This window comes from Somniosus microcephalus, chromosome 33, assembly GCF_052327205.1.
Source record: "Somniosus microcephalus isolate GS21.2 chromosome 33, FLI_Smic_1.0, whole genome shotgun sequence".
NCBI lineage: Eukaryota > Metazoa > Chordata > Chondrichthyes > Squaliformes > Somniosidae > Somniosus > Somniosus microcephalus.
In genome coordinates, this window is record NC_141019.1 from 6,590,973 (window position 1) to 6,618,431 (window position 27,459).

General features: G+C 45.3%; 1 protein-coding gene across 14 annotated transcripts in view; it reads left to right on the top strand.

Moving 5' to 3' along the window:
• The window catches only part of r3hdm2 (R3H domain containing 2), a 269,089-nt gene that overhangs the window by 215,628 nt on the left and 26,002 nt on the right, over window positions 1–27,459 (top strand). For 12 of the 14 annotated variants that reach the window (XR_015074450.1, XR_015074449.1, XM_085972623.1 and 9 more), the window contains 5 exons: window positions 6,364–6,594; window positions 16,107–16,230; window positions 17,979–18,136; window positions 20,310–20,461; window positions 24,764–24,864. Coding sequence is in view for 12 of the 14 variants with exons in the window: in XM_085972623.1 (XP_085828749.1) it covers window positions 6,364–6,594; window positions 16,107–16,230; window positions 17,979–18,136; window positions 20,310–20,461; window positions 24,764–24,864 (766 nt within the window). In the remaining 2 variants the exon portion in view is untranslated. Of the gene's footprint in view, window positions 1–6,363; window positions 6,595–8,590; window positions 8,645–16,106; window positions 16,231–17,978; window positions 18,137–20,309; window positions 20,462–24,763; window positions 24,865–27,459 lie in introns of all 14 variants that reach the window. The other 2 variants (XM_085972633.1, XM_085972632.1) reach the window with 2 other exon arrangements.

Below are 27,459 nucleotides of genomic sequence, written 5' to 3' on the forward strand. Positions count from 1 at the left end.
ATTGGCGCCAGGCGCTACGGAGGGGGGCGCCACTGAATTTCCGGTCCGGGGCGCCCAAAAGGCGTTGCACACTCAAATGACATCATAATCAGCCTGCGCCCATGAGTGGGCGCTAAGATTTAGCGCCAGCGCTAAATGCATGCTCAATATGGGGCGAGGCGCCTTGCGCCCGCCCGGAAATTGGCTAACGCCCCACTTCTCGGCCTCTTTAGGCGTTAATCGGTGGCGCTAACAACCGAATTTCTCCCCCTTTGTCACAAATTAGAATTTTACATTCAGCACAGTGTGTTCCAGTTAGGCTGTGGTTGTGTTGTACACCCTTCAGCACTGACCTATGCAATACATCGCCTGCAAATGAAGCGTCTTATAGTTACGTCAACATGTCTGCCAAAGACTTGGGGTAGAAATTCATCTTAGGCGGGGGGTATTGATCCGGTCACCTGTTGTACACCCTGCCCGATATTCAGTTCCATTGAAGTCAATCGAGCTGAATATCAGATGGGGCATATAACGGGCAGCCGGAACGATACTGTGCACTATACACTACCACCTAAGGCAAATTTTTATCCCTTTATACACTGTGCAACGCAATATCAAATTCATGATTGCTGACACTTGTATAGTGTTTGTCACCTAAGTGCAATGCACAACTTGCCAAAGTTGTGACCGATTCATAAAATGCACCTACGGAATGGCTGCACTGTGTTTTCCACATTATTCGGAACAAGTTAAGTGAGCACAGTAAGCCCAAGAAATGCAGCCATGCCCAGTCGGATGTCACTGAATACATATCGGCACTAATTGTTGCCAAGATTTCAATATCCTCACTTGATACCAGATACTCACCACTTCAGCTGACACCAAGGAGGCTCCTGTACCAAGTGGCACTTAAGGTGTTTTTATGCTACCCAGTAACAAGAATTTACCACCGCCAAATGAATATTGGCACAGTGGCATCATTGATGGTGACGAGCACTGAATATCCTCTAAACTGAGGGCAAACTATAATGGATCCCCCTAAGGAATAAACTATTGGCCGAACATTATTGTGATCTCTTCAGATAGGAATATCTCCGCTCAAGAGATTTCCGCTCCATAGCTTTCAGACTATTTTCTTATAGGGATATTCTAAATACAGCATAAAACAAAATGTAAATATCCTCCCACCGCAAGGGAATTAGGGAGTTTACCCTGGCTATGATCCAAGAAATTATCTCTTAAATGAGACAGATTCAGACTTGGCAGAATCAATAATAGGGATGATCCCATCTACAGCAGGGCAAACCAGAGCTCCTCAGCCATTGGACTCCCAAGGCTCCACCGTAGAACTTGTGGGCAACTGAGAACAGACCTTCCCTGGGGGGGGAGGGCGCAGGAGGAGGAGAAGGAAGATCGTGATGAGCTGCCTGACATTGCACTATTGGACCAAAGCTCGAAATACAGAGACATTCAATATTCAATACGTGGATCGTACAAAGCCTAAATGTATTAACTCCGAGGATCCCTGACCCAGGAGTAGAACCATTCTTCCAAATCTCGCTGATCACACCAGGCAGCTTTTATGCAGTTCCTCATTATCATATTCTTGTAAACCATGATCACAAGGGCCTGGGACAACATATGCAACTGATCGTGCAGGGTTGGCAAAAACTTTGTCCAGCACCCAGTCGCAAGCCTGTCCATGGTTGTATTGCATGTCGGGATGTAACATCTGCACCTGGAAAGTTGGCTCAGTATGGCAGGTGTCCAGTATGGCAGGTGTCCAGTACACTCAAAGAGCAGGGATTCATAGTCAATTATTGGAAGTCCCAGACAAGACCTAGGGGGAAAAATTCAGTATCGCCCCGTCTGGGGCGCTGTTATCAGCCGTGCGCAAAGTTTAGCGCCTGGCGCTAATTATCGCCTCCGACAGCAAACTTGGCTTTTATCGCCCCTGGAGGCGATTGGAGCGCTAAATCAGGCGCTTCACACCTGTCTTAAGGCGCAAAGGCCGAGGAGCGAGGCGCTACCTCAGAGCGTTGGCGAAGCAAGGAAGGGCAGATCAAAATGAACCTGCAAAGTGCTGCTCAGTACTCAAAACTCCTTCACACAGCGTTGAATCTCTCCAGAAGTCTCTCTCTCTCAGAATGCATGGTGCAAAAATGTCACCGACAAAAAAAGGCAGGAAGCGGTCGCCTTTAAATAGCGCTCCCCCAGTCCCTTTCTGACAGTAAAACGCTCCCCTCAACCTGTCGTTGTTGGCGGCAGGCGGTAAGGCAGGGGGCGCCACTCAATATCCGGCCAGGGGCGCTAACGGGGCATTGCGCACTCGAATGACGTCACAATTTGCCGGCGCAGGAGATCGTGGCGGAAGTGTTTAGCGCCGCTGCAAAATGACTAGTTAATTTTGCGAGTGGCACAAGCATCGCCGGGCCCGGGCGCTAGTTGCTTTGCGCCCCAATTGGCGCCCTTTTAAGGCGCTAACGGGCGGCGCAAGCAACTGAATTTTTCCCCCCTAATGTTCTTGGCATTACTTCCAACTACCCAGCGGAAGGTTTTCCTGCCATCATATCACTATAGTCAAGAGATCTGATATCCTCGTTGCAGGAAGGGCCATGAATCCCACTGAAAGATTATTTCAGAATATTAGACCTAATGGCAGCAGCTATCTTTGTGGCTCCAACGTGAGAGACAGGGCCTGATAATCTACATCCCAGGGTACTTAAGGAAGTGGCCCTAGAGATAGTAGATGCATTGCTGGTCATCTTCCCGAACTCGATAGACTCTGGAACAGTACCCATGGATTGGAGGGTAGCTAATGTTACCCCACTATTCAAAAAAGGTGGTAGAGAAAAGGCGGGGAATTATAGACCGGTAAGCCTGACATCGGTAGTGGGGAAAACGCTAGAGTCTATTATAAAAGATGTAATAGCAGAGCACTAGGAAAGCAGTGACTGGATCGGACAAAGTCAACATAGATTTACAAAAGGTAAATCATGCTTGACTAATCTACTGGAATTTCCTGAGGATGTAACTGGTAAAATAGATAAGGGAGAACCAGTGGATGTGGTGTATTTGGACTTTCAGAAGGCTTTCGATAAGGTCCCGCATAAGAGATTAGCGTGCAAAATTAAGGCACATGGGATTGGGGGCAAGGTATTGACTTGGATAGAGAACTGGTTGGCGGACAGAAAGCAAAGAGTTGGAATAAACGGGTCGTTTTCCGAGTGGCAGGCAGTGACTAGTGGGGTACCGCAAGGATCGGTCCTAGGACCCCAGCTGTTCACAATATATATTAATGATCTAGACGAGGGAATTGGATGTAATATCTCCAAATTTGCAGACGACACAAAGCTGGGTGGGAGGGTATGCTGTGAGGAGGATGTCGTGAAACTCCAGTACGATTTGGACAGGTTGGGTGATTGGGCAGAAACATGGCAAATGCACTATATGGATAAATGTGAGGTTATCCACTTTGGTGGCAAAAACAGGAAGGCAGATTATTATTTGAATGGCAATAGATTGGGAGAAGGGGAAGTGCAAAGAGACCTGGGTGTTCTTGTGCACCAGTCGCTGAAGGTAAGCATGCAGGTGCAGCAGGCGGTTAAGAAGGCAAATGGTATGTTGGCCTTCGTAGCAAGAGGGTTCGAGTACAAGAACAAGGATGTCTTGCTGCAGTTGTACAGGGCCTTGGTGAGACCACACCTTGAGTATTGTGTGCAGTTTTGGTCGCCTTACCTGAGGAAGGACGTTCTTGCCATGGAAGGAGTGCAGCGAAGATTCACCAGGCTGATACCTGGGATGGCAGGAATGACGTATGAGGAGAGATTGTGTCGATTGGGCTTATACTCACTGGAGTTTAGAAGATTGAGAGGGGATCTCATCGAAACCTATAAAATTCTGTCAGGCCTGGACAGACTAGATGCAGGAAGGATGTTTCTGATGGCGGGGGAGTCCAGAACCAGGGGTCATAGTCTAAGGATAAGGGGTAAGCCATTTAGGACTGAAATGAGGAGGAATTTCTTCACCCAGAGAGTGGTGAACCTGTGGAATTCTCTGCCACAGAGGGCGGTGGAGGCCAGTTCATTAAGTATATTCAAGAAAGAGTTGGATATATTTCTTAAGGCTAAAGGGATCAAGGGATATGGGGAGAAAGCAGGGACAGGGTACTGAATTTGGATGATCAGCCATGATCTCATTGAATGGCGGAGCGGGCTCGAGGGGCCGAATGGCCTACTCCTGCTCCTATCTTCTATGTTTCTATGACAGATTAGTGCAGCTGAACCTGCTTACCCAGTCGTTTCCATGCAGCGCTCACATTTCCTAACCAGTAAAGATCGACTGTGCTTTGGACCTTGTGTGGTGGTCACAGGAGGACAACATACTATAAGACAGTCTGTTATAACAGCCTTTCCCACAGTTGAGAGGTATACTACTGCAGCTGTCGATCTGCTCAACCACCTCCTCGCCTCTAGCTGGAGATGTTTTTCTATGTTAAAGGCGCTATATAAATGCAAGTTGTTGTCGTCTGTCTTAACAACGCTATTGTCAGTCCTATATATCAACAAGCAGAGGGCACTTGGGCCTATTTCCTTGTTGGCTCCTCCTCGTTCTTTGAATGATATGCATCCTCCAGAACTCCATCCCACAGGCCGTAGAGGGATATCATTTTTGGAGGGTTTGTGATAAGTTGGTGTCAATCTTGCTTCAGATCAAAATGAATTGGTGGAATGGTGCTAGCCCTACGACACGGAAGTAGAAGATACATGCAATCCCACCGATCTGCGACATCATTCTAACATTCTCGTGTGTGTTCTCAGCACATGGTTTGCCCAGAGCCTATCAAGCTGAGCTTTACTCCTATATTGTGTGAAGGATGTCGATCATTTTGAAGAATGCAGATGAGTTTGTACGTTAGGTAACTTATTGTACAGAGCGCCCTCCAGGCAATATGATGAGTGCTCACTTCACCTTTCATATCAACACATAACTGGGAGTTCTGCACAAAATATCTGCATCTTGGTTGCCTGGCACACAAGACGCACTAGCAAGAGCAACTGAGACACCAACACTTGCAACATTTATGTTTGAGGACATTTTGGGAGGACGAATAAGAGAACACATACACTAAATGGTAGAACTTTAAAAGGAGTAGAGAGACTGCGAGGTCCAGATACACACATCTATAAAAGTGAGATGACAAATTGATAAAGCTGTAAAAACACATGTGCGCACACACATGCGTGATCCAAGGTTTTATAAATAGGGGTGAGTACAAAAACAAAGCGGTAATGCTAAATCTGTACAAATCATTGGTTTGATTAGAATGCAGTTAGATAATTGGGGGAGAATTTCTACATAGTTCTCATGATCTCCTGCCGTAGCTTCGGAAACTACAGGAGAATCGGCGTAAACAGCTGTTTTTAGCCGTTTACGCTGGTTCTCTGGAGTTTCTGTCAAAGTTACGGCAGGAGACTGGGAGAACCCCGATGTAAATTCCAACCAATTGTGTCTAGTTTTGGGCGCCCTACTTTAGGACCAATGTCGAGATCTTGGAGTAGGTGCAGAAGAGATTTGCTAAGATGATACCAGGGATGAGAGGCTTTAAGATATGAGGAGAGACCAGAGAAACTGGGGCTCTTCAGTAGACCAGGTAAGGCTAAGAGGAGATCTGATATGAGTGTTCAAAATTATAAGGGTTTTGATGAGATGAAATCGAGAAAAAACTATTTCCACTGGCCGGTGAGTCAGTACCAGAGGAAATAAATGTAAGATCATCAACAAAAGAGCAAAGGGAGAAGTTAGGACATTTATTTTTAAGTAGAGGGTTGTTTGAACATAGAATACCCAACCAGAAGCTGTGGTGGAAGCAGAATCCACAATAGCTTCTAAAATGGAAGTGGATAAATATTTGAAAAAGGGTATGTGGAAAGGGCAGAGGTATCAGGTTAAGTGGATAGCTCTTTTGGAGAGCCAGCACAAGCATGATGGGCTGAATGGCCTCCTGTACGGTAAAGTTCTATGATCTTGTGGACTACACTTTCCCTTTCATTGTCTTCAGTATTCAATTGTTCCAGCACTTAAAAAAAAAAAAATCAACATATAACTAAATTGAAAACTTAATTTGTAATTGTGTTTAGATTGAATATATAAATGTGGGAACAGCAGGATATGTAGCACGACCTTTATTATTCATGTATTATTTGTCAGTAGGAATAAACTGTATCTCAGTGTCTCCATCATTGTGTGTACTTTGTGTAAAATTAAGGGGATCTGCGTAAATAAGAGAATAGCTTTCTGTTGTCCGAGAGTTTACTTGATCAGATCTATTGTTCGGGTTGTGAAGATGAAGTTTGGGTAATTCTATTTTTGTATGCAAACTAGCCTGAAGATCTTGGCAGCCAGTTCGGACAGATGAGCCTCAGCCGCCAGGGTTCCACCGAAGCTCCCGAGACTACCTCTGCTGTATTTCAAGCCCCAGTGATGTCCCAGCAGCCTGGCTACATCATAGCTTCGCCAGGGCAGTCTCTCTCTGCACCTCCCTACTCGACATCTGGACATCCCGCAGCTCAGCAGGTGCTTCAGCCTCAGGGTTACATACAGCCTCCCCAGCAGGTATTTTTGTTCGCATCACACATATTTCTGGTGTTCAGAACGTGAGAGCAAATTATTGGGCACACATCTGAATTGTTTTACAATAATCTATATGCTACATAGTGGATTCCTGGGAAATCCACTATCAGTAAAAGTCAAGCAGAGCTTCCTGGTGGCTGTGTGAGTAAATGTATTGCCTGGGGCGGTACTGAGGCTGTACAGACCAAGAAGGTCCGAGGTTCATTCCTGAGTTGCTGATCTTGGCTGCAGTGGCAGTGGTGGTGCTATGATTAGCCTCAAGTTTCTCTGGGCTGGAGAGAAGAAAATCAGACACAAATCCTGCCCCATATCTTATCCAGTGCCTACTGTTGGAAAATGAATTTGTATGGAGAATTGGATGAGAACAGGATTGGACCGGCTGTGAGGCCCTCTCGGGTCAAATGGTCGCCTGAAGCTCATTGTCTAGGCTAACTCCTGCTCCTTCTGGCCCACAAGGACACTTCCTTTTTAAAAAAAAACATACCTTACTCAACCTCTTCTGGTGCTTTAATCCGGTTCCCGGCAGGTTTGGTCTGGCGGGGAAGCCACCACTGCTTTTCCCTGCTCGGGCTTAAGGTTAAAATGGCAGGTCGGGCCCCAATTATGTCATCGGAGCCTGATCTGCATATTTAAAGAGGACCCCGCCGGCTTAGGGCAGGTGACCATGCTGCCTGCAATTTAAAATCGGGGTGGGACTACAAGACCCCCTCCCCTCCTGGTTTTCGCCAGGCCGGGGGTAGGGTGGTGGAGGGTGGAGTTAAAACCAAGGCCTATATTGTGACAAAGCTATCATTGATGTATATATGCTGTCATTATGGTGCTTTCACTTGCATCTTGCCACCTCCACCAAACTCAACTTGTTCACAGAATTTTTTTTAACCATCTTGGTAGGTGACTGAGTGGGGCATTCGGTTATAAAATGGCTATTTGCCTCTGGGACCTGGGTTTAGATCCAACCTAAGATGATGGGATTAAAGTCTCCAGTGTCTACTACATATAAGGGTTCTGACGTAAGAAAACTACTAGGCACTTGGTCTAAGCGTTAAAGCTTTAATCAACTGTTTTACAACATGGAGGTCTAGTTGTCCTTCACTAGTTCCTGTTAAAGAATGTCCTGAGCAAGCTGGGCCCATGCCTGAGTATTTATACTCTCCCTGGACAGCGCCACCAGCAGGCCGCCCAGTATTATTTCATAAGTCATTTCCACATGAATGACAAGATTCAGGTCAGGTTCTATGCAGAGTGAGTTTTAAAATGAAGAAGCAAGGTGAAGGGCCAAAGTCCATAGTGCAGGACGGCATCAATGTTGAAAGCAACAACTTGCATTTATATAGCGCCTTTAACGTAATAAAACGTTCCAAGGCGCTTCGCAGGAGTGTTATCGAACAAAATGTGACACCGAGCCACAGGAGGTATTCGGACAGATGACCAAAAGCTTGGTAAAAGAGGTAGGTTTGAAGGAGTGTCTTGAAGGAGGAGAGAGAAGTATATGTACATGAAGGAAAATAATTAAGGATACAGTATATCCAAAAGACACCATACTTGGAAAAATGAAGTTGCAAGGTTATGCAAATTGCATTACACGCCATGATGGGAAAGAGAATGTTCTGCAAGAAGGAATTTTCATGTTTCTAAACACCTTGTCGCAATCCCCATTGCTCTTATCTTTAAAGGTAACACTTGCATATGATGGATGGTGGCAACCTGGAACAGGCAACGGAGCCCCAGACGTCAAACACCTCATTCCTTATGAGTAAACTGTTGTAGTTCTGTTTAGCAGGGCAAGCTGGAAGGCGTGGGGTTTGTGGAGATTGGAGGAGAATGCAGATCTTGTGGTATGTACCATTTATTAAGATTCATAATATCCACATATACAGTGACTCTGCACAAATGCATACTAGGACTGTAATGACCATGCAGTACCCAACTAGGTAAATGTGTTAATGTACTCATAATGTACCATGTGTTCTCTTCACAGAGCAAGGAGAATCTACTCGCCCTGCAGCTGAAACTGGAGAGCACCACTCACCAAGTAACAACCATCAACATCTCTACTTGAACCAGACACCAGCACAAATACACACAGTGTGGCAGAAGTAGTTTGTATATTGAGAAAGCACAGGGCGAGTCACTGAGGAAAGGTTAATAAGAACATATGAAATAGGAGCAGGAGTATCCCATTCAATGCGATCATGGCTGAACTTCGACCTCAACTCCACTTTCCCGCCCTATCCCCATATCCCTTGATTCCCTTAGTGCCCAAAAATCTATCGCTCTCAGACTTGAATCTACTCAACGACTGAGCACCCACAGCCCGCTGGAGTTGAGAATTCCAAAGATTCACAACCCTCTGAGGACCATCTGATACAGGGCAAAGGCCCAGCATACTGCATGCCTCTCCCAAGTTGCACAGAGGTACACACTTAGTGGGCCTGCTTTTACACAGAGGCTGGTACACCACTAGAACCATATTACATTAAAAGATAGTCTGAGTAGTCTGGGGGAATTCAACAGCCAGATATGTACGGCCATCTCCCACCTGAGTGATGTCATGGAACAACAGTTCTCTGCACTGCAGTTTATTATGGAGCACGTGAGCTGCATCTGCATTGGAGGCCTCAGTTACACGTGTATGCACAGTAAAAGCATCTCTCATCTCATAACAGCCCCAAAATGCAGTCAAGCCTGTTTCAATAAGCTTGGAGTCTGGTTAGAAGCAGTTATGAGGGAGGGATTCATACACCCCATAAATGCCCACTGATCTATGCTCAGACAGATGGGCAGGCATCATGAGGAGATGTCCTCCAGCAGTGCCATGTGTTGACTACCACAGGAGCAGCTTCTTGGCATTCATGTCAACAGCAGTTCTGAATCTTCATGTAGCCCTGCAAGAGTGAAAGCATTGATTCTTCAGCCACCACAGCAGTAGAGGGGCCCTGGCAGTGATGCAGGTCCAACAGGGTTAGTCACAGATACGGGTAGTGGTCCTTCTGTATCTCCTGCATTCACCAGCTGGCTATGCAGCCACCCATCAGTGCTACTCAACTGGGAGACTATTTATTAGTACGGTACATGCACAACCAGTATTAGGAATTTCAGAATATTCAAGGGCAAAGGGATTAAGTTAACACATTAAACAGTGTATCACCATCCAACTAAATAAAATTAATTCACTTTTAATATATTTTGCAGTCTGCAAGTCTTCATTGTGCAGATAAGGCATAGAATAGCACACAGCTTCCAGCAGGTACTATCACAGGTACAGCAGTCAGCAACCTGGGCATGGTGGAGGACCAGTGTATGAGGAGGCTCAGGCAAAAATAAAAGTGACCAACAGGCAAAAAAAAGCCAAAGTGGCTCAATCCTGCGATTACCCTGAGTGTGCCAGGAAGGGCCCTGTGATATTAATGTTGTGGACAGCAGTGACCTTTGCTGTTGCTGATAGTGCAGCTGACTGACTGTCCCTCTGGACCAGGTAGCACATCTCCTTCACAGTCTCCTTTACAGGGTTCATGGTGATCCTGTTGTACCTGCGGGGAGTTGTGCACCATTCTATATCTTTGTAAACCTGGTTGCCCTCTTCTCCTGCTTCACTGCGATATACCTGCTAATGGCTGCTACACCCAACGCTGTCTGACAGAAAGTTCAGTGTGCTGTGCTGATATTTTAAAATCTTTCCTTAAACTGACTGGAATAAAGTACCCACTTTTCAATTTGACTGCAGCTTAGAATGATCCATATATTTGTTACTAAGAACTTTTGAAAAGGCTTTAAGAAACACACACAATCACTTTTTTTCTCACATTTTTCATTAATATTTGTTCTATTTTCAGAACAGCAATAAAGTTTGACGTACAAGCCTTAATTTTGCAGAGTTTCACAGGCAGCAGGGGCAGGTTGGAAACTCCTTGGAAACATTTTCAACAGCACCTCCCAAACCCGTGACCTCTACCACCTAGAAGGACAAGGGCAGCAGGCGCTTGGGAACACCATCGCCTCCAAATTCCCCTCCAAGTCACCCATCACCCTGACTTGGAAATATATCGGCCGATCCTTCATCGTCGCTGGGTCAAAATCCTGGAATTCCTTCCCTAACAGCACTGTGGGAGTACCTTCACCACACGGACTGCAGCGGTTCAAGAAGGCAGCTCACCACCACCTTCTCGAGGGCAATTAGGGATGGGCAATTAATGCTGGCCTTACCAGCGATGCCCACATCCCATGAATGATTTTTTCTTAAAAGTCAGATGTGCAAACTTGCATGTCTGATTTACGGGTGTCTGATTTACGGGTACCTGATTTTCTGATGGGTGATTTAGAGGCAAAAACTACGTGCAAACTCATTTTAATCAAATCACCTCATTCGTGGTTCCATGCTGAACTTCATATTTTTGGGCATGGCTCCGCCTACAGTGCCAGCCCTGCCCATAAAAAGTAGGTGTAGGGGAAGTCATGGGAGTTGGCCTGCTCACCGGCCAATTAAAGCAGAATAGAGCTTTTTGTTCCAATTAAAGTTTTTTAAATTTTTATTTCCTCTCGCTGCATTTTGTTGGGCAGCCCTCTGTCGTTCAGTTTGTTTCCCTTGCCAGTATTTTTCTTTATTTTTGGTTGCTGCTGGCATTTAAATCACACCATACAAAGCGATGAGGATGGGTATTCCTTTAGGGCAATCTAAACACATTCCAAAATTGAGATGAAGCAGAGGAGTGCATGTGGGCCAATAAATCCAGGTGCTGTGGCCCCTGAGGTGGTATGGCCCGGGACTGTCATCTATCATTAGCCCGGGCCCTGCGTTCGACCACTCCATACGTACTTGGATGTGCCAGAGGACACCTGTCTTCATCACCTCTGCTTCCAAGACAGGCTACCATAGAGTTGTGCCCATCTGCTGGATCATGGATGGCTCCTCCTGCAGAGGTGAAGCTTTGATGCTAATAGATACTTCTAAGCCACTCCAAGGGATAACTGTCACATCAGGTGATCTGCAGTGCACACATGTATCAAGCAAGTGCCAAAACGCTAATATTTGTGACTTACAACACCTCAGCTGACAGAGCAGAGAGCTTTCACTGGGTGGCAGGAGTATAGAGTGTCATGCATGTCAATGTGGGCATGAGGGCTCAACCCCGTGGCTTTCATGAAGAAGAAGGTGTTTGCACTCAATTCACGTTCAGGTGGTTTCTGACCACAGAAACATGATCATGCACATCAGTAGTTGTTAATATAGATGGCAGCCATGATGGCTTCATTGTACAGCATTCCATGGTGCCTGCATTATATGGCTGTGCAGAAACACTGGCTGGATGGCTCTCGGGAGATCAGGCTATCCTCTGCATCCATGGCTGCTGATGCCACTAAGAAATCCTCTAACAGCAGAGGAGTACCTCGACTGGATGCCTCATCATCTGATTACTGTTCTTTGGCTGCCACCTCCACCTTCAAGAAAATTGTGCAAAAGAGCAATGGTTGAGTTCAAAGCTTCAAATGGTATTACAGAGAAGGTGTGGCAGTTCTAGCTTGAGCTTGTGCGATGGATAATGAGCCCCACTGGAAATGTGTGCAAAAGTGAGGAACACGTTCACCTTGCTCCAAGCAAACTTCTTCCTTATTTGCAGGAGCTGCAGAGCGCTGCGCGGCCGCACAGCTTAAAGGGAACATTGGTCTTCAGCCCCAAATAGGACCCACTCCCCTTTGGTACACAGCATCAAAGGGAGCAGCACTGCTCTGCCAATTGGTCCATTTTTCTTCTACAACTTCCCCTTTGATGGGGATCAGCAGCCCTTTAAGAAACTGCTGCCTCACTGGATTTTGCACTCCCCGCCCAAGTGTGGTGTAAACCAAGCTCTCTAGAAAAGCTTTTCCTGTGCGAGCAGCCCATTCAACTTGGGGAGATGGGTTCCCATTCCAAGCTACCAGCACAGGTGCCATTTTTTGCCTGTCATGCAAAATCATGTCAATAATCCGTTAGTTTTTTTTTATCGATAGTACTTCCCCATTTTACTCATATCTACTCATTTGGTGAATTTAACCAAGCAAAATACAGCTCAGTGTCTTTTAAGAATTGAAAAAAAAATGTCATTGCCTGATTCAGGAGTTGTTGTGATTGAAACATAGAAACATAGAAGATAGGAGCAGGAGTAGGCCATTCGGCCCCTCGAGCCTGCTCCGCCATTCAATGAGATCATGGCTGATCATCCAAATTCAGTACCCTGTCCCTGCTTTCTCCCCATATCCCTTGATCCCTTTAGCCTTAAGAAATATATCCAACTTCTTGAATATATTTAATGAATTGGCCTCTACTGCCTTGTGTGGTAGAGAATTCCACAGGTTCACCACTCTCTGGGTGAAGAAATTCCTCCTCATTTCTGTCCTAAATGGTTTACCCCTTATCCTTAGACTGTGACCTCTGGTTCTGGACTCCCCCGCCATTGGGAACATCCTTCCTGCATCTAGTCTGTCCAGTCCTGTCAGAATTTTATAAGTTTCAATGAGATCCCCTCTCATTCTTCTAAACTCCAGCGAGTATAAGCCCAATCGACCCAATCTCTCCTCATACGTCATTCCTGCCATCCCAGGTATCAGTCTGGTGAATCTTCGCTGCACTCCCCCCATGGCAAGAACATCCTTCCTCAGATAAGGCGACCAAAACTGCACACAATAATCAAGATGTGGTCTCACCAAGGCCCTGTACAACTGCAGCAAGACATCCTTGTTCCTGTACTCAAACCCTCTCGCTATGAAGGCCAACATACCATTTGTCTTCTTAACCACCTATTGCACCTGCATGCTTACCTTCAGCGACTGGTGCACAAGGACACCCAGGTCTCGTTGCACTTCCCCTTCTCCCAATCAATTGCCATTCAGATAATCTGCCTTCCTGTTTTTGACACCAAAGTGGATAACCTTGCATTTATCCACGTTATATTGCATCTGCCATGCTTCTGCCCAATCACCCAACCTGTCCAAATCATCCTGGAGTTTCTCGGCATCCTCCTCACAGCACACGCGCCCACCCAGCTTTGTGTCATCTGCAAACTTGGAGATATTACATCTAGTTCCCTTGTCTAGATCATTAATATATATTGTGAATAGCTGGGGTCCAAGGACCGATCCCTGCGGTACCCCACTAGTCACTGCCTGCCACTTGGAAAAAGACCCGTTTATTCCAACTCTTTGCTTTCTCTCTGCCAACCAGTTCTCTATCCAAGTCAATACCTTGCCCCCAATCCCATGTGCCTTAACTTTACACGCTAATCTCTTATGCGGGACCTTATCGAAAGCCTTCTGAAAGTCCAAATACACCACATCCACTGGTTCACCCTTATCTATTCTACCAGTTACATCCTCAAAAAATTCCAGTAGATTAGTCAAGCGCGATTTACCTTTTGTAAATCCATGTTGACTTTGTCCGATCCTGTCATTGTTTTCCAAGTGCTCTGCTATTACATCTTTTATAATGGACTCTAGCATTTTCCCCACTACCGATGTCAGGCTTACCGGTCTATAATTCCCCGCTTTCTCTCTACCACCTTTTTTGAATAGTGGGGTAACATTAGCTACCCTCCAATCCATGGGTACTGTTTGACTTTTGGAAGATGACCAGCAATGCATCTACTATTTCTAGGGCTACTTCCTTAAGTACCCTGGGATGTAGATGAACTGTTCGACTGGAGGTTGTGTGCGCTGTGTGCAATCTGAAGCAAATTGTGAATATAGGGTGGAATTATCAGCAAGGAGTGGATAGGGTTGATTGGTAAGTGAAAGAGCTCATCGATAGAAAAGAGTGGGAGAAAGGACAGAGATCCGGAGGACTTCTGAGTAATGGACAGAGTCCAAGCCGTCAACTGCAGAACAGATAAAAAGAATTTAAAAAGAAACTAGATAGCCATGCAATATAGCTTTGTTGGGGGCCGGGTGATGATAATTCGTGCCAGAACCTGTCAAAGGCTTTGGAGATATCTACGGCAATGACATGATTCACCAAAATGTCCAAGAGCAGCTTTCTGGAGGTGCACAAGATCACCAGTGGGAATGGCCATTTCAAAAATCCTGCTACAGTATTGATTGTGGATTAGACCAAAACGTTTAAGGTGATTGTTGCAAAGTCGTCTCGATTTATTTAGCAGCACTGTACCTTTGAAGTGAAACAAATGGTTTATTCCATTATGTAGATTTATATGCCTGCAGTCGCACAAGGAGTCCATGAGATTAAAAGTTCTTGAGATGCAAATTTGAAACTGCATTGGGGTTCTTTTGAAAAGTGATTGCTTGAATCATGCAAGAGGCTTCTGAAGCAGGCCTTGTTTAATTGTGAACAGGACAAGATGAAAATCGGTTGAATTTATTGTCTAGAAACAAAACTATTCATTGAAGTTACAGAGACTTTGAACATACTCTGAAGTTCTTCCGAAGGGTTATGTTTTGGGATTTTTTACTATGTTAAAAGCGCTATATAAATGGAAGTTGTTGTTGAGTGAGAAGATGGTTTTACAAAAACCTGTAGCAATGATGAATAATTTGCAAGCTAGTAGCATCCATAACTCCAGAAAGTACTAATGTTCGAACCAGTAGGGTTGGTAGAAGGGTGATAGGGATCCTCTTTGGGATAGGGAGAAGAAGCACAAATATCCGAGAAGGAAAGGTGCACTGGGAGTAAGGGAGAATAAAGTAATGGCGTGGGACCAGAGGTACACATTTTGGCCCAGGGAAGGGTGCTCGGAACCTGATTTCTTATTTTGGAGTCCAAAGAGAGGATCAGACAAACCTGATGGGGATAAAACTTGATGATGATGATGATGGTGGTCGTGTAGAATGGAGGAGAGTTCTTTTCCAAGATCATTGAGATTATAGTTTGAGGAGAAAAGTGAGTCAAAAAGATCAGCCTTCTCTTCAGCTGTACCACTGGGACTTGAGAGAGGTGGAAACCAGAGCTTGCAGAAGCTGAGGGGTATCTTTGGTCATCTCAATCCAGTTCCTGGTGAGCATGGCCCACAGCTGGAAATTGCGCAATTCAACACCAATTGACACTAAATTGGCAATCACAGGTAGAGAGAACACAAACGGCTGTTGTAAGTAATGCAACAATGTGAATTGGTGCAAATGCAAGTTCCCATCTGAGGTTAGGACCGAGGTACATTGTTGAGGCAGAGTAGAGGGAGCTTTATTTTGCATCTAAATATTTTATACCTGACTTGGAAGTGCTTGTCTGGCATTGTTAGGCCAGTCATTTAAACTTGTAAATTGGAATTTCATCAGAACCTCTTGGTCAAATGACTTCCTTTTATCTTGCTCCCAACCACCTATTGTCCTCTAGGGCTACTGTAATCTGGATAAGCCCTTGAGTGTCCTGAGTTTTACAAAGGTACCACGCTGTGTTGCGATGCCGTGGTTTTCTGGATGCAGCATAATGCCAAGTTGCCTTGAAACTTGTGGTAACAGTGTCAGTTTTAGAATGAAAGTCGACTGGATTATTTTGTCCTTTTCTCTTTCTCCAGATACCTGTCTCTTATTATCCCCCTGGGCAGTACCAAAGCTCCAACCAGCAGTACCGGCCTCTTGCCCAGGTTCCTTACAACTCTCAGCGCAGTCAACAGCTGCCTCAGCCAGCGCAACAAACAGGTTTGTGAAGTACATTGCATTGTAGGCTTAAAGATGAGTTAAGAGGGCGCAGCTGACATACATATCAGACTAGCCCTTTCATCACATGGAAAAGTTTCTTATCTGGTCATGTTAGCCTCTAGAAGTCAACAATGGCTTGAGATGAGGTTACTCTTCAGCTTTGTTGATGTATAAAAATGTGTCCGAAGTTGCTTTACATTCAGCTTTTAATTGGCTGCTTTCCAGTCGATACAAATCCATTTTCTTCCCTTTTGCCATCCTGCACTCGCTGCTCTAGAGAGGTCTTGCCTCATGCCATTTTGCAAGGAAAAGTCATGTGGGACAACATCCCTGTAAGACAAGAGTGGTTCCCGAGAAAGCAGAAGAGCGGTACAGGCCAGCGTGTCTGGAAGACTGCCAGGCCAAAGGCAGCCACAAGGATACCTGATTTCATAGCGCACTATTGCAGTAATCAAGCTCTTGGTGACATGTGATCAGTTTCGTTACTGTAACATTAGTGTTTGTTTCAGTGTCTTAATGCGTGAGCTAAACCTAAAAAAGAGTTGCCCCAGGGGAACAGAAATTTTCCTGGCAGTCTAAGGGTTAATCTGTTTTGCAGCATATTTGATTAGGTGATCTTGCAAGCTTTTCATGGTTTGGTATGTTCCAAACCTTTTGGTTCCAAGTTTGGTAAGCTTGCCGGTAGTTTGAAAAATGGCTGCTGTTTCTTCTAGAAGAGCAAAACTGATACCTGAAAATATTGCCTCTAATGGTCAAATTGGGCATCACTGTACACATTGGAGAATACAGCAGTTTGGTCCTTGTGCTACGTACACTTTCCCATTCAGCTGTAGAAATCAGAACAGTCGTTCGAGACATTGGGGTAGGTTTTTGACTTGCTGGCTGGGTGTAAACTGGCATTGTAGATTGGCCACATGTTATATTTCCGTTGTGGATTGGGCAGTTTCTATATCCAACATCCAATTCGCAGCGCCAGTTTTCTGCCCGGGCAGCAAGTTGAACATCTACCCCAGTGTTTTCAATGCTGCCGTGCTCCTTGTCTGTTGATCATCAAGTGCATCCTCATGGAGTCCTGTTATGACCGTAATTGTTCACAACGTTTTTTTTAAAGCTGTTTGTTTTCTCCCTTTCTTGAACGTAAAGAGTAAAGTTCCACAGCTACCACTTGCCTCTGGTACCAGATATCAAAGTGCCATCATTCACATGTGAGGCATGAGTGTCATCTATGAAGGCACCTCGACCAAGCCGAATCCTGTTCTCACCCGAAGTCCACGCATGCACATTGCAGTAGGGCTCATTGGATAGCAACCTGGAGCTGGAACTCTGGCTGACTGTTTTTCCTTCCTCTAACCCAGGGGTGCTGAGGCCGTGTTGTACCCTGGCTGAGATCAGCTTGCTCAGCACAGACTAGGGATGAAATCTGTGATCTTCCTGGTTTTATATCTCAGTTACTAACTGTAAATCCAATGCACCATCAGGGGAGCCTCCAGAATTGGTTTTAAAAATAAAAGGAGAATTTTTAACTGCAGGGACTGAGGTAGGAAGGTAAGTACACCATTTCTGGCATTCCTCCCTACTGTAAAGGACGTATTTTGGGGCAAGTGTACACCATTCTTTGTAATTAATCTGACACTAATGTTTCTTAAGGTTTTTATGAGCCACGCACCTGTCTTGTGGCTTTGCTGGTTGCCTTTATAGTAAGTGACCAGTGGTCCAGCTCTTACTCTGTTTATTATTCTGGAACATAGGTTTACAGGGTGTGATACCAAACCAGCAGCAGACCTACCAAGGGATAATGGGTGTACAGCAACCCCAGACACCAGGCTTGATGAATAATCAGCGAAGCAATCTGGGAAACCAGATGCAAGGGATGATGGTCCAATACTCATCTGTTCCATCATATCAGGTATTGAATTTTGAACAAACTACTAGAAAGCTAACTTAAAAAGTACAACCACATTCATCAAACTCTTTAATGTTGTTGGATACGGAGTGAACTGTTCAGAACATTGGCATTGTCATAAAGTACTGTTGTTTCACCGCTGAGATCTAGATTTGTTATTGAAGCATATTTGACAAACAAAACATTTACCGGAGTTGATTTTTAACCATTAGTCACTCTCCTCATGTTAGTGACCCTCATCTTTTTCTCCTTTCCTCAAAACAAGAAAACATGAGGAGGGTTACCAACCTCTTTCTTGGTGAGGAGTTTTGTGCTTCTGATTGGTTCAACATGACTAGTTGTCAGAGTGTGTATAAACATATTGCTGCACTTAATGCAATGATTAAACGAGGTGTCAGTGGGCACAACTCTGGTTTTCGCTGTCTCTCATCCAAACATGGACTGTAAGGATGGAAGATTTTGTGTGCGTCAGATCTATCTAGGAGCATCTACAATACCTGAGGCTATTTTGCTGGACCTTATGCAGTTCAAGAGTTGGAACAGCTGTTCAAAAACGTCCACTAGTTCTGCCTCACCTGAGATCCCTGTTTGGCTCAGATAACTTGTTGCCCACTAGTGCACTAGTTGTGTACCAGCCAGCACTGAGGATAGTAAACTGGTGCCAGATGTTACTGGTGCATACTTCTTGGTGCCAATGAAAGCTAGAGGAGCATTCTTCAATATTGCCCAGTGTTGGGGACGCTGTCCTGACTGGTACCATTGGTGACCAGATTTCTTCCAAGCACCACCTGGGTTTCACTATCCATCTCTCTGCAAATGAGCTTGCTATGCCACTTTTATCTCTGCCCCCCACTGGTCCTCTTTGGCATCATTTAGTTGGGTTTCACGGGGACCCAACAATGTCGAGCTCCATTCGGGTGTATCTGTGTCAGAAGGTGAACTCCATAGCAATGGGCGACGGGGTGGTAGAAGCTCTAGCTTTGTCTTGCTTCAGGCCTCCTTCTTCTCTGGCTGTTTCTTTCTATCACTTCCTGCAACTCCTGGGTCGTGTGTGTGTGTGCTATGGGTTTGACTCCCAGAGAACGTGGTGGTATTGCTTTAGCTCCACTTCGTGGCAGGGTTTCATGTCATGGGGGTCTGACTCCATTAACTTCTTGCTTCATGAACTTGCAAGTCTCGCTGCCCCATTCCTTTTTACCAGGAACTTCCTGAACCTTCACTGAGCGTAGCCAGCCTGTCCTAAAGATAACTTAGTCAGCGCGTACCTGGAAATTGGCGGGGGGTGGGGAGGTGCGGTGAAGGAGAGAGAACAGTTTAATTTGTCAACAATTCCTATGGCCTCCATCTTGATTCCTCATTCCTGGTGCTCAGTGTCTTCCTTGAAGGCCTCTGCCCCGAGAGTAAAACCCTAGCTCTAAATCGCTTGGATCTTTATATTTGACTCTGTTTCTCACTTTCTCCCTTTTTTGTTTGTAAATCTCTTGTCCTTTCTGTCTCCTCTCCTGTATATCTTCCACTTTCTGTGTGCCTCTAGCATATGTTTCTGCCAGAGTCCTGCGTATGGGATGGACAGAAGTGTTAGTAGGCTAAAATTAAGAACAGAGAGCTTCCTAACACGGAGACTGGGGACGCACTTGGGTTAGTGGGAGGCTGGGGCCTGGAGTTGCTACCGGGAGAGAGGGAGGGATTGAGTGGGAGGCCAGGCTGGGAGGGAACTAGTTGGGTTAATAGGAACACAGCAGAACGGAGAGCACAGGCTGGCCAGGCAGTTGAGAGCGCGCAAGACTGAGTCGCTAACCCTTCATGCCAGACAACTGGATTGAAGGATTGTTGTGAAGTGCTGCAGAATCCAGGCATGTGAGGAGGCCGGGGGGCACTATAATCAGCGGCAGTGGGTCTGAGGGGGGACACCTGCATCCTTAAGCCAAAGCAGGAGTGGAGCTGGGAAGACATGATGTTGAGTGGCTGCCCTTGCCATTTGGATTTTAAAAAAATCTGGGTTATGTCATTGCCATAGACCATCAAGTTACTGGAGTTGTCGGCACTTGATTCGTATGGGCCAGAGGAATCGGTAGAATCAAACAGCTTCGAAACCTCATTTTCAACCATGTGGATCATCTACCAAGATACAGTTTTTATTTTCTTTCTGTTAACTGATTTGTTATTGACCACCCAGGTGCCAATGTCCAGTGATTCTCAAGTAGTTGTACAGCAGACCTACCAGCAGCCTGTCATGGTACCCAGTCAGTCTGTCCAGGGAACACTGCCTGGTGGAGGAATGCCAGTGTATTACAGTGTAATTCCACCATCCCAGCAAAATAGCACAAGGTAAGAGATTGCTATATAGCAGACGCACCTGGTTAGGACCTCTTGTTTTAGGAAACATGGTGCCACTCATTCATAAGACTGAGACATAATTTCTAATCTACAATCCGAATTTCTTTGAGGAAGTAGTTTGAATGTGACTGTTTCTTTTGCACTGCAGTGTAACTTCTGTATTTAATAATAAATTAAAGCTGATCACAGAAAACCTGAAGCGGTGCCTGGGAATAAAAGCTAAGCCTTCTGTTAGTGGAGGAGGAATGGTAAGAGGTATTAAAGTGGATTCTCTGCAACGAAATGTGCAAGGGTCAGCTCAACATTATATACCATACAGAACACACCAGCTCCACAAATATAACCTCGCCATATCAGATTAATGCTGGAGGGGCTGCAGATAGAAAGGCACTCTCCTACACACATTCTACTCAAGCCCTGCACTCAGCCATTCCGGATGGTTGTCCTGGAAACCACAAGTACCGTGACCAGCCGTGCAGTTCCAGAGAACTGAGCCCACTGTTTGCTGGGCCTACTCATTGGAAGGCAAAAGGCTGCCCCCCACAACAAGCAGCCAAACACAGCTCCTGCTGCCAGCAGCAAGAAAGTGCACCCTCCCTGTGTGACAGAGTGCAGCCCTCCCCACAACAAACATGCAGCTGAAGCACACGTGGGAGATGTCTCAATCAGAACGAGTGCTGTTCGGCCTCTGCCTAGAACTGGGTAATACCAAGCAATTTGGGGCCCATTCTTGGAGGCACATTCAGTGTAGACGACCTCAGCACAGAGACCCACCTGCTGACAGGGCAGCCCCAACCATTGCTTTCAGTGTAGGCACAGCTATGTCAAGAAACCTGAACATATGTATTCTTCCTATAAGCACTGTGTGAACATGACACATATATGAATGTAAACTCTTGTGAAATGTAATTTTTTTCTTTGTATTGTATTATACTGTCTTTGTGAAGACGTCTCCCTAAAATATGTCAAACTATTTTTGGATCTTCGCCTACGGCTGTATTTTTCTTGAACTGTGGCCATGGGCACTTACATAATGTTAGCCCATGATTACGTAGTTGGCCAAGCTGTGGAGAGCACTGTACTGCCACACTGGGAGCCCAGGTTCAAATCTCAACTTAAACAACTTAATTTGGGATATCACCAGTGGATCAGGGCCATCAATGATTAGCCAGATTGCACGCTGTTCTGAGGGGCAGAGGGTTGGGGTGATAGCATGGTGAATCTGTGGTCCCGGCCTTGCCAACTGAAGGAGGATAATTGGGAAGTGGGGGAAAACAGTAAAGAGCGATTATAATGTTGGAAAAGCATAAAAACATGTGTGGAAAGATTTGCATCAAGTGTCTTGCACTTACTATCGAGTGTGTTTTTTTTTTGAGTGCGCTAGTAGATCTACTGTGGTGTCGGTCACAGGTGGTCCTGGACCTGAACTGCGCTTTTTAATGCTTACTGCGGTCCCAATTCAGCCTGAACGCAATAGCAGTTCGCTTATCACTGTAGTGCAGCAAATTTACTGCAGCAATATATCATGACTGACTCGAGGTACAAATATTGCACACCGTACTCATACTGAAGAGTATAGGTCTCGCTGATACAATATTGGTAATATTATTTACCAACCACTTTATCAAACTTGCTTAGGGTGCAAGTTACTTTGTTCTACTCTCCAAAACCTCTTATTTCCAGCTATTTACACCATAAAATATTTTTTTCTGCAACTCACACAGTTGATTTTGTAGTCTTTGCTTAAGATGCTCGGCTCAATCCTTGGCCCCCTCCTTCCCCGTCTACGTGCTGCCCCTTGGTAAAATTATCCACAGACATGGGCTCAGCTTCCACATGTACACTGATGACACCCAGCTCTACCTCTCCACCACCTCTCTCGACTCCGCCACTGCCTCTGTTCTGGCAGACGGCTTGTCTGAAATCCAGTTTTCGATGAGCTACAGTTTATTCCAGCTAAACATCGGAAAGAATGAAGCCATTAACGTCAGCCCCGCCACAAACTCTGTACCCTTGCCATCAATTTCATCCTCCTTGCCGGCTACTATCCCAGACTGCAATCTTGTCGCTGGGTCAAAATCCTGGAACTCCCTCCCTAACAGCACTGTGGGAGTACCTTCACCACACGGACTGCAGCGGTTCAAGGCGGCAGCTCACCACCACCTTCTCGAGGGCAATTAGGGATGGGCAATAAATGCTGGTCTCGCCAGCGACGCCCACATCCCATAAACGAATTTAAAAAAAATATTTGACTCTTGAGCCGAGCTTTCGACCCCATATTTTCTCCATCACAGAGACTACCTACTTGCACCTCCATAATATCGCCCGTCTGCGCCCCTTCCTCAGCCCATCTGTTGCTGAAACCCTCATCCATACTTTTGTCACCTCCAGAGTCAACTATTCCAATGGTCTCTTGGCCGGCCTCCCACCTTGCACTTTCCACAAATTTCAGCTCATCTGTTGCCCATATCCTATCCCACACTGAGTGCTGCTCACCCGTCACCCTTGTCCTTACTGACCTACAGCGGCTACCAGTCTCCCAACCTCTCAAATTTAAAATTCTCATCCTTGTGTTTAATTCCCTTCAAGGCCTTATCCCTTCCCATCTCCGTAACCTCCAGCAGTCCTACAAACCTTAACCCGCCCCCCGCCCTTGGTGAACTTTCTGTTCCTCTGATTTTGACCTCTTGTGCATTTCCCACTCCCTTTACCTCACCATTGGTGGTCGTGCCTTCAGCCGCCTCGTTCCCAAGCTTGGAAAATCCTTCCCTAAACCCATTCGCCTCTCCATTTGCTTTAAGACGCTCCTTGAAACCCACTTCTTTGACCAAGCTTTTGGTGACCCTTCCTAATATCTCTACCTTTGACTTGGTGTGCATTTTGTTTGATTACACTTCTGTAAAGCATTTCGGGATTTTTTTTTATGTTGAAAGCGCTATATAAATGCAAGTTGTTATTTATTTCTTCCCCAAAACTTTGCTTCATTTCCTCAGTTATTTACATGATTATAAAATATATTTCTTTCTGCCTGCCTTGCTTTCTACGGTGAAGTTTTGGTTCTTGCTGAAGCTGTTGTTGGTGTAAACTGCACCAGGGAAGTTTGGCCACTGTCAAGTCTACAATGACCAGCACCTTGAATAGGTGTCATTCGCCATAGTCTGGGCCTAGCTGACTGACTTCTGCCGCAATGTCCAAGATCGTTATCAAACTGCCTCAAACATTCCCCTTCAGCTCTGGCGCAAACATTAGTCCCCATCAAGGAGACAAAAAAGACACCGTCAAATTTTTATTTAATAACTTGGCTGAAGCGCTGAACATTTTTATTTCTGCTGCTCCAGTTTCAGTTCTTGTTGGTAAATGTTGTGTCTGCTGTCGTGTGAAACTGGTTGTCCTGATGCTCTCTAGGCATTAAAGTTCCACAGGAAAAGGGAGAAAACTGCAAATCCCACGACGCAGCTCTGTCACGTACGTACACACGCATGTCGCACAGTTTTTTTCCCCCCCAATCTTTCTCTACAGGTCGTTACGGTGCACTCTCTGTTCCGCAGGAGTTGGTGAAAAGCCAACTCCCACAATGCATCTCTCTCGCACACCGAATCTCTCCATAGTAGACGGCAACCCCAGCATCCAAAGCACATGTGCGATTTGTAATTCAAACCCCAGGCAGCAAGGCAGGCCTATATGACGGAATTTAATTTTTGCACGCATTTCTACCATTTAAGTAACTAATTTAATGGGTAAGTTTAGTGATTTTTGTTCCAAAGTTGTATATTTTTTATGTTCTATAAATGTTATTGCTAGCTATACAAAGTGACCTAAGTGAAGAATGAACATGGCAGCCAAAAACAGCGTGAAGAAATGATTTGAGTGATTTATTTGGTTGTTTTTGTGGCACGTGCTGATTCGTCAATAGTAGCATTTGAAAAATCAATTGAGGAATTTGCTGGGTTTTTTGCTGGTTACTTGTTCGTCATTGGCACTTTTTTTGCTACTTTTGACTTGTTCACATTTAGTCAATTATATTTTTGGTAACTTAATAGTGGTTATTTGAGCCAACCGTGGTTTTTTTTTGCCCCTATGGACATGTGACACTTTGGAGGTGTGATGCCCTGAGGTGTGACACTTTTAAGGTGTGACACTTTTAAGGTGTGACTCCTCTGAGGCCACACTTTCAGGTGTGACACTACGCACACGCGCTAGACGCAGGACTTTTAATTATATAGATAGATTTATGTGAGTTGATCTGTGTAATAGCTACTTTGCATAAAACTAAACTGGGCAAAACTTTTTCAGCCAATCGGTTGGATTCCTTCAGCCACCTGGTCCAGAGCAGTACCAGATGCCTCAGTCTCCCTCTCCTTGTAACCCAGCGCAAATGCAGCAACAATATACAGGTTAGTGCAAATTTACTCTCGCACATGTTCAGATTAGCAACTTGGCAAAGCATCAGCAACATTCAGTACTCGCATTCTGACAGGGCATCTGTAAAAACATGTATGTGCTCCTAACCTCTCCTTTGCTGTTTATACTGAGCATAATTGGCAGAAAAATGGCATGATCTGTGCAGTGGGAGGTTTCCCTGGCCGGGATTTGGTTGCAAAAACAAAAAATTATGAATCATTAAAAGCCAGGAACAAATGCATTAGTGCCGCCTGAAGGGGCTGAAGTGGTCGATGTTAGAACAGTTTTCTGGTTGAGGTGCCAGTTCAGAGTGATCCAGTAATTTGGGGCACTATTCTTGGGAGAATGGGGAGGAAAGGCTCATTTACCAGACTCGGACAGGCTGTGGCTCTTATGTTCCATGGCTTTCTAATGAGGGGTGTTCTAAGCTGTACTGTCTATCGTTGCCATGCAAACAGACAGATGGCTTCTAATTCTAAGCTTAGCAGAAGATAAAAATGTGGTGGCAACAAATAAACAGAAGCATGTTCCAAAAAAAACGGATGCATTGCGTGCCCTTGCTATAAAAGACTAAGGGGGGGGTGGGGGGGGGGCGGTTAAAAACGTACATACGGGGAACGCGTCCCCGACACGCCGTGAATGCGCCCGCCGGCTTTTTTATGGCGCCGGATATCGGGGTGTCCAATCACCGACCTCCCCAGCCCTGATGGCCCCTCTTCCCCACCCCCTCCCCCGCCACGATTGCCACCCACCCCCAGCCCTGATGAGGTCCTGCTGTTAAGTTCAGTAGGACCTCTGCGTCGGACATTTTCAGCTTCCCCCGCACCCCCCCCCACCACCCCGTAAATATCGGGCTCTTAAGTTACTGTTTGTGCGATAAGGAATGAGCAACAACTTGTGCATCAGAATTTTGCCATGCCAGAGATTGCTGTAGCAAGAGAAAATCTTTCTGCCAATCCTGAGCGCAGAGATCTAACCTGTTTGCATCCCTGCAAAACTGATGTCTAAAACTTAAAACCATGGCAATAAATGGTTTTCTGCAAAGCCAGCTACAATGACAGTTAGTTGCTGCTACAGAGAGGAAAATTTATACAGAAGCATACAGAACAAACAAAACTTCGGAAACTAGTTTTCTGAGGAAGTGCACCAAGCGTTTTACAATGCCGTGGATGGTTAATTGGGCTGAATTCGAGCCAAAGGGCACAATAAACGGAGGATGCAATGCAGTTGAAAGAAAAAAAATTGGAAGTTCATAAACAAAATGGCACACTTTTGGGCAGAGCTGAGAATCCGAGCAATAAATGGGGAATATCTGTATATATATTTACGGCTAAGCAGGAATACTTCAAATCTGACTGTCTTAAAAGGAGTGACCCAGATCCTCTCTGAAGTGGTCCTGTGGTATTGTGCAGTGCTTCCTCCTTATCCAGATGGTTGCATGTTTGAATGATGGGGCCCACCTGTTGCACTAATCTGACTTCTTACAGTAGTAGAGGTTGGGTCAGAAAGGTGCTCCAGGGTCAGCTGTTGCCTTTCCGTCACAAAGTAACAGTAGTTGTAGAGAAGTTCACAAGCTAGACCATGCCCGCCCTTTATGCTCAATGACACTATAAGCTGCGGTAGAGCCTTGTAGGGCAATAAAGAGGGAGAACTGGAGGGAATGAGAGGGAGAAATATACTCTGCCTTCATTGTAATGAATTCCTTTGTGTTTTTTTAAAAAGGTGAATGTTCCTTAACGTAGTGTAAAATATAAACGGAGAAAATGCAGAAGTTGTGATCCAGTAGCCTTATAACTGAGGTACTGCTGTAATTGGAAGCTTCTTATTGATCAACTGGAGATCGCTAATCTCATGAAGTTCAGAGGAGCAGAGCTGGCGTTGGGCACTGAGCAATAGAGTTAAAGTCATCTGTTAACATTCTTGAGATGAGTGCTCTTAAAGTATTTCTGGCATCTAGGTTGCAAGTCTCTGTGGTACTATCATGTGAACGCATAAATCACTGGCATCAGCACCTGCAGCCATTTAATTAGCTGCCGAGGGATGTACACCATCAGAAAATCCAAACGACGGGCAGAGATGCATGGCCTCCGCTACTCCTATGGATCAGTAGAGGAATATTTTGTGATATGGCTTGGGATAATTGCAATCTTAAATTCTCTTTAAAATTTGGCTGGACTTTACCTGAAGACAGCACCAAATTAATACTGGGACAGATTTTTGTTGAAAAACTAACAGTGTGTGAATGATGCACGGCGTTATTAATGCGCAAATCGTCCAGCAGCCTGTAGTGAGGAAGAGATACCCCGTGAATTGTGAATCGCCACAAGTTTTGCGGAAACGGCATCTCGCGCTTAACTGCCCCGTGATTTCCATGAAGTTGCTAGATTTGCACATTAATTGTCCATTGAATGTGCCACAGAAAGTTAAGTCTAGTAATTATCAGCGTAAGTACCCTTTTAACGATGTGATAATTGTTAATGACCTGCCAATCTAACTCTCGCCCAGAAAGTAAAGTGTGGAGTCTCATTCCTTCGGGTTGTGAATTGTTTTAGATTTTTAAAATGTCAATTTTTAAATTTAAACATTTA